At 36.3% G+C, this 13,064-nt stretch overlaps 1 protein-coding gene across 6 annotated transcripts in view; it reads left to right on the top strand.

Moving 5' to 3' along the window:
* LOC135212068 (uncharacterized) overlaps positions 1–13,064 on the top strand; it is a 359,803-nt gene that overhangs the window by 312,569 nt on the left and 34,170 nt on the right. For all 6 annotated transcript variants that reach the window (XM_064245417.1, XM_064245416.1, XM_064245413.1 and 3 more), the window contains one exon: positions 7,431–7,608. In XM_064245417.1, the coding sequence (XP_064101487.1) occupies positions 7,431–7,608 (178 nt within the window). The remainder of the gene's footprint in view (positions 1–7,430; positions 7,609–13,064) is intronic.

Here is a 13,064-nt window from a genome sequence, read left to right as displayed (position 1 = left end):
AGGGGTTTCATGCTGCACGAAAATGAATAGAGGGACAGAGAACAAGATATGTATGATTAACGTCTCAATTGACTAGTCATGTCCTTTGCTTCATTTTTACTGGACACAACTTCGGCGTTATTGTTAGTATGAAAGAAGTTCCCCTGGGTTCTCTTACATAACAGTATTGCTTTTCTAGAAAGGCCCAAGGAGGCAAATAAGATCTATGGAAGTATCAAATATCACGCCTAATCACTGAATCGTAAACAACTTGGTTGCACTGCAGTGTGAGACTTATCGGGTAGATGTAGACATCCCTCGGAATTAGAGGTCTTTTCTCCAAGAATGCTTAAAATAATTGATAAACGGAAATTAAACAAACTCACTCCTGTGACGTAGCGCCCCATTTGGAATCGACGGAACTTACTCGTGGACTTCGAATTGAACTGATGGAGAAATAGAGAGATTTGGTAGGAATAAAGAGGTCAATGAAGGATGGAAGGATGCGGAAATTTTGGAAACGAATTCTTACAAAAAGTGTCATATAGTATATCACTAGTGTGGTTTTACTGTGATTGATCTTATCTTGTGAATGACGATGTTCAGTTGCATATGTTGTGTTAGCCCATTGATGTTGATTTATATGAATTTTTTTTTCCATAAAGTTTAGAAACGCTTTTATCAGAATATGCAGACCTTTTCGCATAAAAGTAGCTTCAACATCTTCATGAAAATTGTATGACTTAGTGACACAAATTACACAAATACCACTAACAAAAAATACATTTTCGCTTTCACACAAATCACGTGTATGCTGTTAGGTTAATAATATATTAGTGACATAAATTACTTATTTGGTGTTGATTTAAATGAACACATTATACACTTGTTGCCAATAGCAAAATTATACATTTATACATACCAAAATACCTTACCACACACAAGGTGCTAGGATTAGTTTATTAACATGCAACATGAAAAAAGATAGTATCTGATTTTTATTATCTGATTAAAATTTTGAGTGTAATTTTGCATTTCAGTGTTCTTTTCCTTGCAGTGGTCAATGTTGGCTGATTTTGTATTTCACTAATTTTCTCTTTGTAATTAGAAGTGTTGATTGATTTGTCCTGGAGAGAGAGAGAGAGAGAGAGAGAGAGAGAGAGAGAGAGAGAGAGAAACGTGTTCCCAATTTAGAGGCCAGAATAATGAGTTGGACAGCAGACCTTTGAAAACCATCTGTATGAATATATTTGTAATTTCATGTTTTCATTATTTTGGCCTGAAATGAAAAGCAGCAAGCGTACCCAATTAATTTCTAGTTTAGTAATGACACTTGAAACGTTTCAAAATAGGCTAAATTTATAGTGATGTTGATACTCTTATGTTAATGGAAAGTAAACCGGTATTGGGAGCACCGACAACTTATATGTTAAAGAGTTCGGCAGTAATGATTTCTATTATTTAGATTCAGGTATTCATAGCTTATTATGAGTCACAGGACCTTCAGTTGTCATTTTTGCTGTGACCTACATAGGAATGCACTGACAAACATAAAAAATGTGGAGTGAGGGCGACCTCGAAAATACGCCCTTTTAAGTGTTGTTCTTTTGTGTTTTTAGGTCCACCGTGTGTTCCGTATTGTTTACTCGTACTTTTTTGCTACTTTTTTTTATGCGATTCCCATTGTACAAAAGTTAGATGTTTGTATTGAATATGCGCATTTCTTTCATCTTGGATTTTGGGTCGTGAGCCAAGTTTCAAAAAGTAATGCAAATTTTCATAAATATTTCATTGCCAATACAAGAACTGAAGGTTATATTGTTGTCATTATATATGTGTAAACATATATATGTATAAATATATGTACATGAGAATGTATCTCCGGGTTCGAATATCTTCATCTATTAAAGGATTCCAACACGTTTTACCAACTTCAGATTATATCGATTTTAAGACCTTTATTACGTTTTTCGACCAGGTAATATGTGTGTGTGTGTGTGTGTGTGTGTGTGTGTGTATAAGCATTAAGCTAATTAAGCTACAAATGTCCCTTAATATCTAATTCGCTCTACATCGGAAATAATATATTTTTATATATGTTTACCGAAGAATATATATTTTTTTCATAATAAGTTCATCGTTCTGTGGGATCAATCCAGCGACAGACCATAACTTGGAACTGCAGTCGATCCCACGAGACGACGAACTTGTTGTCAACTAAAAAATTCCCCTTTGGTTAACATATATGAAAATATGTTATTTCCGAGCTAGAGCGAATTGGATATTAAGGACATTAGTAGCTTAATGCTTGTATATGAATCACAGTGATGTGATCAAACATCATATATATATATATATATATATATATATATAATATTATATATATATATATATATATATATATATATTATATATATATATACATACATATACATATACATATACATGCATACACCAGGCAAATCTCGAATTGAAATAATTTTTTCGTGTTGTCGATAAAGGTTATTCATAATGAACATCGACGTAAAAGTTCTTTTCCTGGGCTATTCAGCTAACATGTCTAACTTCATTGCTTAAAGTTGAATTAATATAAAAGTATTTTGTCACTGGAATGAAAAATGAGTAAGTAACGTTGCCGGTTTGAAATGATAATTCGTTGACATAGACAGCATAAGAAGAAGATTCCTGACATTACATAATAATCCCTTACAGCAGAGAAGACAAATGGCGGTTCTCCGAAAAGAGGACCGTAGGGAACCATACCGATAAATAGGCCAGCACCTTATCGTTGTTCATCTCTATAACGATACGTTAATAGAAACCACGAATGCTTTGCAACAATAGAATTCATAACTAATGTTCAAAAGTGATTTGGATTAAAGGGTCATAAGAACTGCTAGGTCTCATATAATTACACAGACTGGCACGTCTATGCTGTTTGTCATTGTGGTAGAGAAAAAAGTGATTGAAGATGAAAGAGCGTTTGTATTAGAACAGCGATAGACTTCATTTGATAGCTGAGTGGTCTAAGTCACCGTCTATCGATGTGTCAGAAGCAGGCATCGGTTCGAACCCTTCCGCGTACCAAGCACTTATCAGTTATAATTTCCCTCGGGTGTAAGTTATTGCCAGGGTGTGGTGATTTAGATCTTAAACGACCGTCGGGCTTAGTCATCATGAGTGGGTGATGCTTTTTGAGCAGCAAAATACTGCAAGATTTGAAGCTCGCTTTTTAGAGCGCCTTCTATGTCTAGAAGTTTAAGCAAAAATCAAATAAAAGTAGTCATAATGAAGATGGACTATATACTGAAAATAACAGTAGCATGAATAATGATGAATGAGGTAGAGTCTTTCACATATGAATGAACATTAATATCCAGTATAGGTTCCTTGGAAGGGAAATTGAGTGAAACACTAAAAGAAAAGTCAATGACACAATGAGCAGCCTGAATACATAGGATACCAAGTAGACTGAGCTTTCATGCGACAGTAAGATTATACAGTTGTCTAATACGATCTGTATTGCCTAATGTAACATGGATCACGTACGGCACTGGAACTATGTCGACAATTTTATATTGACTATATAAAGCTTTAAGAAGAATATTGGATGTCAGATAGTGGGATAGTGAGAAATGTCACCTGAAGGAAAATCACGCAAGTTCGATATGCAAATTAGATCATAATGAAGGGGAAATGGAAATGGCTTGTTCCCAGGCCTCTCTCTCTCTCTCTCTCTCTCTCTCTCTCTCTCTCTCTCTCTCTCTCTCTCTCTCGGAAGCCAAGAGAGATCCCGCTTTGATGTCTTTTTCCCGTTGTCATCAAGGTTAGAGTGAATCATGTCATAATCTAACTATGGAAGTTCTCGAAAATGTGTGAAGTAAATATGCACGTCACTCACTATTATCGCAGTGGTGGTTTCATTTCCAATCAGTATGGACAGAGCTTCCTTTATTTTTGTTTTCTATTACTCCTTTTTTTTGTTTTACCTCCAACTTTCGACGGGAATATATTTGATTTTGGCTGTTTTTATCCGAACCGTTATATTGACGTACAAAGCGGGTCGGCTGTGTGTTTGTTTTCTCTTTGTTACAGTTATTGTTATTTGAGGTTGAGCGTGTGAACAGCCCATCTCCTCCTCCTCCTCCTCCTCCTGCTCCTCCTCATGGGGTGACCTCTCTCACATGGCGGGCGCTGATGGGAGCGAAGTGGTGTTAGCGGGAACCTGAAGCTTTAAACCTCTAATGGCTTTATTGCTTTTGGGCAAAAAGTTACGAGCTTGCATTTGCCCTCCGTCCAGGTCACACGCCGAGTTAACCACGTGGTTCAATTTCCATCTCCTCTGATTTAGCGGCGGTGGATTTGGGAGGAAGCGCGCATGCGCCCCCTTCGTGGTCCTTCGCCTTTTCATAGTTTCGTGGCAGGTGTCCGTCAGCGTCCGGTCGGGTTAACAGATCATAAAATGTATTGCTCTGTCGGACTTTAAGTGGATTTTTTTTCCCAGAATGCGGTGTGTGTTTGTGTGTACTCACGTACGTACTCACGCACGCTTGCGAAAGAGAGAGAGATTCTTATTTTCGCTTTTGTAGTTAAGCATCATGGCCATTTTGTCATGCTATGCTGCTATACCCTAACGATTTCTTGGTGAATCAAAGTTATCGACTCTCTCTCTCTCTCTCTCTCTCTCTCTCTCTCTCTCTCTCTCTTCAGAAGCAGTGATTATTCTCATCTTGTTTTCCGTACAATCTCTTAGTAATCATTGTTTACTAGGTCTGGTGATGGCAACCCGGTAAAAGCACTGGAAGTCTGGACATCTGTAAAGTCTTGAATGGCCGGGCAGGAGAGCTAATAATGATTTTCTCAGTCTTTATAAATCCAATTCACTGAAATGGGATGACAATGTTTTTGTCAAATTACTATAAAGGGAATCACTGATATGTATAGTCTTTTATTTGTGAATGTCGAGTTCTAGGAAGATTTAAAATGACGAATGAGCTTTCATATAGTATGTTTTCGGCGTGAAGGGTTTTTCCTCAGTTCTAGATACAATGTATTGCGCAGATGGTTATTTGGTTGAGTAAATAGCATTGAATGAGAAATTTCTTTATCCAGAAACGCAATATGTACTTTGATTCTAAAAATCCGTTATTCAGATTACTTTCCAAAGACGAGACAGATTTGAGAGTAATAATTGTATTGTCGACGGGAAATGTAGATACAGAAAAAAAGATATAAGAAACCGCGTAACTACATTCTTTAATTCCCTGGAGCACAGGGGACATAATTCAAGGAAAGAAGACGAACGCCCATAATCTCGAAGCTTCTAAATTTCCAGCCCAATCTGTCGGGTGGCAATGCTGTCATTAATTTTGATGTATTTTTATATCCGTATTTGAAAATAGAGAAGAGATAACTTAGCTAAAAGAGCCTTGATTTGTACGTCAGTGTGTAAATGTCGTCGCTTTTCTTCAAACAATGTTAGAAACTTACTTTGCGTAACCTGTTTATATTATCTTATTATTAACTTATCTCTTTTGACAGAGGATCGTCGTATAAAGGCAGAGTATTCAGTGTCACTTTAATTATTCGGCACAGAAGAAATTTCCCACTTTTTTGTTCAGATAATTGGCGATTGTGTGAGGAATACTTTTCCCCGCATATTTTTATAAAAGTAATTAATTACTCTAATCTGCTCGTTACACCTAATTAGCCGCTGTTTGGGGAGCCACTGTAAACAGCTCTTTTGTTTTCTTTTTGGAGATGTGCTCGGATATCGATAAAACTCGAGCAGCGAGTAGATGTTTTCGTTTGCTCTTTTGTGACGGAGTGTGACATTCGCTTTCGGAACGGAAACCAGAAAGTCTCTTCGATTATCTTTTTGGTGGGAGGATGAAGTGTATTGAAAGAAACACTGAAAAAGGCGAGCCGGATATTGTGTTGAAAGTCTTACGAGGAAGTCGAAATAAGACGAGAGCGTGAAAGATTTTTCGACTTTTCTTTTTGAATAAGGACTGAAATTCTGGTGAATTTTGAGGGCAGATTTTCTCCTTTCTGTCCTGTTCTTAATAGTAAAATCTTGTTCATTTCGAATTGTGTTAGAAGTTATGTTTGCGTTTTCTATCCCGGTTTTTACACGCATTGTCGCTCTTAAATCGTAAATCCTTTGCAATAATATTTGTTGAATTAGAAATTCTCAAACAATGCTGTTTTTGTATCCTTTTTCTTCTTCATGATAAATTTAAACTTGCTCTCGTGAAATTGTCTTTCTCCTACGCCCTTTATTTTCTTTTTATACATTTACATTTTTAGTCTTGTACCATTCTTTACCCTACGACCATTATTTAGTCCATTTATTCTATTTGATCTGTCAATCTATGTTTTAATTCAGTTTATGGAGATGACATCGGGCGATGACGGTAGAGGATATATTCCAGTCTTAGGTCTAAAAGAGACTAAAGGATAGGGAATTCGTACTTGTTAAGTTCAGAGAGAGTGAGACACATACGATACCTACAAAGTCAAAAGGAACTTGAAATATACTAGATGATCTGGTATTATGTAAAAGGACCTTGTAGTATTAATAGCTCAGGTGATGCAGACTGCTAGGCCCCTGGTTAACTGGCCTTTGTGAGCAGCTGAGTTGAGTGATCGGGTGGCATTTGGTAGCAACTGAGCTTGGTGACTGGCGAAGCCTTTCTCAGCTATTAAGCTTAGCAATAGGTGTGACGTTTAGGTTTTGTGAGTGAGTGACCTTGATGATGACGTATCATTTGATAACAATTAAGCTTGGTGAGGCATATACAGCAACTGTGCTTGGTGAATCTTCATAGCAACTAAATTTGGTGACATCCGTGGCTTTTGTGAGCAACTGAGCTTAATGTTGTGGTAGTAATTGATAGCAAGTGTGCAAGGGGATTGGTGAGGCCTTTTTATAGCAAGTGAGCTTAGTGACTTGCATGGCCTTTGTGAGCAATAGAACTTGGTGATTTTCGAGTTGAGGTGAATCGTAAGTGGTATTCATTTCAAGCTATTATGCTGTGAGTAATGCATACCAGTTGTGGAGGCTTACTCTTGTCTTTTCTGATGAGTAAAATGACGTTGTTTTTATCGGATGTTAAGCTAATAGTCAAATGTTTGTGTGAATGATATAAATGTTTTGATCTACTTTAACTCATAAGCAAGGTACTGGTATATAATTTTGTGGGTGGGTTGGGTGGTTTACGGAGCTATGTAAATGTTAAATATCACTAGGTTTAAAGTGTACCTTTAAGAGAACACCCATATATAGCGATGTGAAATGCCTATTATATTCTCATTAGCTTTTTTCTTATGGAATACTTCAGTTAAAACTTAATCATAACTCGGGTGATTCGTCATATAATTGATTTAGCAAATGCTTGACAGCTATGTGTGTTTGTACTAACGAAAAGTTTTCTTTTCTCCGTCCACAGTTACGATGCAAGCGAAACTTTGCCCTACATGTACCGATTACAGGAAGGAATAGCAGGTGCTGGCCTACCCGCCACCGGGTTAGATGGTGACGTCACACGTCTTGAAAACCCCGACTGGATGGCCGTCGACCCCCGCTCATACCTCTTGGCTCAGTTCCTGGAACACCCCGCTGAAGAGGTCAGTCTATATCTGTCTCTACCTGTCTTCTTATCTTCTTCCCTTACGTCTTTCTATCTCAGTAGGATATGCCTCGTCAAATTTTGGCCGTTTGATTTAGTGAGTTATAGTAAATGTATTTGTTACCTTTGTATGTAATCATTTCTTTGGTATTCTTTCATTTCTCATCTCGTTTGGGCTTGAGATATGGGCATGAAGGGTATTCGTTAGAAGTAGTGAGACATCCTAGAAGTTATTAATGAGTGGTCTAGTGAACCTTGAAAGAGATAACAATAAAGAAAATTGGAAGATTAAAATACTCCTAACTCAGAAGGAGGCTATAGAAGACCCACCTCTTAAGGCGTGGAAGATGAGAGCTATGATGGAATTCAAGCTTTTGACTCTGCAAGTCTTACATTTCAGTGGGATCCTCTGTGCTCCACTTTTTTTTTAATGTGTAATCTGTGTTCGCCATTCACAGTAGATTATCTTTGTCGAATTTGTAAGAGTTAACGATAAGCTTATATAAAGTTATACGAAATATCATCCATTAAGCTGAGAAGTGAAGTCATCTTGATTTAAACAATTTAATAGTGTGCCAAAGATTACGTAGATCTAAACCTACCATACTTTTTTTGCATTAATATAACCGTTCAAATCAAGTACAGTATTGTGCGTAAAGAACAATTCCAGATTCTAGACAACTTTATCAAATATTTACTTTCGAATATTTGTTTATCATCTGTCAAGAAAACGAAAAAGGTAGCAAACTTTAGAAAAATTATAATTTATTTGGTAGTGTCTAGACGCGCTTCTTTACACAGGAATCTTTGCTCCTGCGCTGTTAGGTTTTTTTTTATACAAAGGAATTTCTGCTCCTTTATTGTTGGTTTTTCTGTAAATAGCTAATATGGCCGTCGGGAAAAATCTTGTAACCGAATGTTGATTCACGAAATATCTGACAGCTGTTTTGTGGCTGGAAAAACATTGGGAACACGAGGTACCGTGTGTCATGAGATTAACCTTGACGTAAGACGTGGAACGTGACTGTGGCCTTCCCTAAATTCTTAGCTTCTCTCGGCCGCGAGAAATATAATCGGAGTCAGGGCTTTACTTTGCTCGTTAGAGGGTGCGTTATTTCCACTAAAATAATTTTATATCGTAATGATTAGCTTCTTTTTGTGTGGGATCGAGGAGGCCTGGTCTTTGGATGTGATTGGTGGTGCTCTTGTGATTCACTTACCTTAACCGATTACTTTATTGACAAATATTCAAGTATACTGTTTAGTTGCTTGCAATGACACTATAGGAGGAGAGACCGTAAACTGAATTTCTGAACTTGGATGATATTTAGTATATGGGGTTTGGGGGGTGGGGGTGGGGGAATGCTTGTCATTTACCAAATGCATTCTAGAGAAGGCTAGGAAGAGGTGCCGTGTAAGAGGTGGCTGACATTAATCGCCATATTTTCGATGTGATTGGAACGTTAATTGTATGAAAATCTGCAATTAAAATTAATCGATTGGAAGAGAAAGTAACCGTCCTTAAGTGGAGCCTGTGAAAGACCTCTGACGAAGTGATGGCTCGGTGTAGAGAGAGAGAGAGAGAGAGAGAGAGGAGAGAGAGAGAGAGAGAGAGATGAAAGGAAGGTGCGAAGGATGGGAGCCTTTGTCGACTGCTCATTAGAGGGGCCGACATCTAATTAGTTAGGAAAAAGGTGAAGATCAATGGAAAAATGAACAGGGAAACTTGAGAAGCCATTATTATTTTTCATTCCCATACATAGTGTGCATAAATGCTGTAAACTTGGCTTTAAATTTTCAAATTTCCAATGAACAAATTCGTCGTTTGTGAAAAAGGTAAGAGCAAAGAATAAGAAAGTAGTATCAGTAAATATAAAAATAACAAAAAACATTATAATATTCTGGCACAGTTGATAATTTAAAGTATTATTATTATTATTATTATTATTATTATTATTATTATTATTATTATTATTATTATTTACAAACTGGCCAGGTCATCAAGACCATCCTTTCGAGAGATTTCAGTTTGAAAGAATAACCTCACGTAAGAAACAAGAAACTGATCCACGTGTGAGAGCTGTATTGAAAAATAGATGAAAGTATTATTATTATTATTTTCTGCAACATAGAATACTGCACCATAGAGTATTCCACGAGGGATTTTACCAAATAACTAACATATATGAGTTCTCAAGTTACAAACGCGTACTCACGTGATTAATGATAATATTTGACGAGACTCCTTTAACGGAGTTCTCAAAATTCATCCAGTTTGATTAGGGCTACTTAGGCAGTCATCAAGAAACAAAATGGGGCCGCTTGGATCTCATATATTTCACATCGATGTGCGATGAAAATTACTCATATATATATATATATATATATATATATATATATATATATATATATATATATATATATATATATTGTGTGTGTGTGTGTGTGTATTTATGTATGTATGTATATGAAGGAGAAAGATTAGAGGGGAAAAATAAATTTAAATCTGCTCAGGCGAATAACAATTTTTTCTGTTACAATTACCTTCCTCCAGTCCGACGGAAGACAGCCAACTGTATATTACGTGGAAATAAAATCCTTTTAGTAGTGTTGCAAACCCATGTAATAGGATGAACATCCTTGTTAAGCTTCTCTGTACATGGAAACCCTCCTCTCTAAATATTCCTTGTAAGAAGATTTGGAAAGATCGTGCTCAACTGCCCAGGTAGGAATTACGCATGTCATGAGAATTCAGGTATATTATATATATAAAATACGAGTTGAGTGATATAGCCGTTATATACAACTCGTATGCTGATGGACACTTAAGATTGATCTTTCTTGCTCATATTATTGACTGACGTTTCGTAATTTCCATATACGTATAATTGCATCTACACACGGGCTTCTAAAATAATAAAAATAAAAAAATAACCACAACAATTAACATAGAACTCGAACATAAATTTTTTACCCTTAAAATTGTACAATTATCAAGATATATTAAAATTCACAAAGGCGTTGTATTCGATCAACATTCTACCAGAGTAAAAGGTGGAAGGAAACTAAAAAAATCAAAATATTCCCTCAAAATTTTACGTTTGGATGAAGAAACAAAAGAAAAGAAAAGAAAAGAATAGGGGATGCAAAGTGGATGCTTTTTATGTTTATATTTGTAGCGATGCCTGGCGGTTCAAGCTTGCACTTTGCGTATTCATTCACTCAGTGACCTATCGCCGTAAGAATAGTAATCGACGTCATTGCTAATAATTACAGAAATCTCAGTTCATATTATGTAAATGAGGGTCGTTTTTTGTGAAGTCATAAGCTTTATCTTTGGAGCAGCTGGCATATATCCCATTTCCATGGCAATATCGGGCTTATTACGCAGAATGTTTCGTAATTATTTTCCCCCACTGTTGCTAATAATAACTACAGGTCGTCGTTAATTACTGTGAATTTGTTAAAGAAGTCAGTAATTGATTCCATTGTAGTATTCAGTATTACCTAGCTTATTTTAATTTTCGGTGTTTTTTAATGAAAAATAAAATCGAAATAAATCATCTGGAGATGACTTTCACTACTGTTTTTCATTTGATTACGTGGATTGTAATGAAAAGGAAATTGTTTGCATGTGATAAGCACTAACAAAACGACAATGAGCTCAAAGACTTTATTCCTTCTGGGCTGGGTTTTGTATCCATTTGAATTTTGGTTAATTGTTGGGCATTTTTATACCTCATATTAATAATAATATTATTATTATTATATTTGAACCGCTGACCTGTGGTTCACTGAGCCAATACTAAATCCATTCATTCGCAGAGGGAATGAAAAAAAATTGGAACCAGATATACTACTGAATATGCAGTGGAATTATAGCTGGCATGCTGCACCCATATGGTTTTAACTACTCCCGTCTACCCAGCGCTAGTGAACAGACATTTCCTTCTCCTCCCCAAAGGTAGTGGGATAAAGTAAGCATTAACAGCAGACAGTCTTGCCCGGGAATAGATATGTGACGAATATGTTTTTCGTGATTATTGCTAATATTGAGAATACCAGCACATTCATTTGTTGCCATCCAAATAAAGGTACAATTTAAGATAAAAAATCATAAACAAGGGAAGTATAGCAAAATACTGAGGAAGACAAAAGGTAAAGATAAACAATCAACAAACAATTAACCTGAATATTTTTGTAGATACAATCAATAACTGAGGCATAAATCAGAAACTTTATACAGGCGACGCGGATCACGTGCAATAGTGTCAGTTTTTCAGGTCAGGTTATATTAACCGAGTTGTTCGGATAACATATTAATATTAGAAAATTTTTAAATGTAATGACAAAGGAGAAAACGAATACTGTGTTCATGAAGTTGATGGTCTTTTTGTTCATGGGAATTTTCTGGTAATATAAGTTTTTTTTTGGAAGATATGACACTGCCGTTGGTGTAATCGAATACAAGAAACGTAATGTTATTTTGAAATGGCAGGATCCGAGTGACATTAATTCTCGTCTTTGTGCCCCGGTTGAGGGATATTGATGGTCTCATCGTCTTGCACGCGAGACAAATGCATTTTTGCTTTTGACGTTTAATTGAAAGCAGTGCAATGCGATATTTTGCTGAATGTGTGCGTTATTTTGTGTACGTTTGCACGAGAGCGTCTGTGAGTTACGGAAGGAATGAAAGTACAAGTGTACACACATTTGTGCTGTGAAAAAGAGGCGAGGGGAATAGCATGAAATATCCACACACACCACAACACACCACAACACACACATATATATGTATATATATATATGTATATATTTATATTTATACTTAATATATATATATATAGATATATATATATATATATATATATATATATATATATATATATGCATATATCAACAATCCATATCCATTAATAGGAATAATTCTCGATAAAGAAAGATAAAACACTAGGTACTTCTACATTTATCCTTCAGTCACAGAACCAATTGTGAACCCCATTGTCCAGGAAACTTCCTAACAGCCACCAGACCAACAATCTGTATGTATGTATGTTTGTGTGTGGACGAATCCAGCACCATATTATGCCTTGCGTTGTTATTGGTTAAGACCAGTAGTTCAAAGACCTCTGTTCCCATTTGTTAAAATATTCAGAATTGTCCCAGGATCCCTTGTCCCTCCTTATGGGTTGTCTCGGAGCAGCAGAAACTGGGTGATCGCGACAGCTGTGACAGGAAGAAGTTTCTAGTTTCGTTTACTTGCTCCAGATGTTTTAACTTTGGATTTTATTTGTACTTAAAATTATACTCTTAATGTATAGTATTTGGGTACTTTCAGTTCCTTTCTAAAGAGAACCCGTAGTATTGCATTCTCTATACCTCTGAATGTGTGTTTATGTTGGAGATAATGTTTTCCGTGTGTCGGTGTTGAACCGTTGTGCTGACTGCTTGGTC

The sequence above is a fragment of the Macrobrachium nipponense genome, chromosome 40 (assembly GCF_015104395.2).
Source record: "Macrobrachium nipponense isolate FS-2020 chromosome 40, ASM1510439v2, whole genome shotgun sequence".
Taxonomy (NCBI): domain Eukaryota; kingdom Metazoa; phylum Arthropoda; class Malacostraca; order Decapoda; family Palaemonidae; genus Macrobrachium; species Macrobrachium nipponense.
Note: the sequence above shows the minus strand (reverse complement) of the source record. Positions and strands in the feature narration are given on the sequence as shown.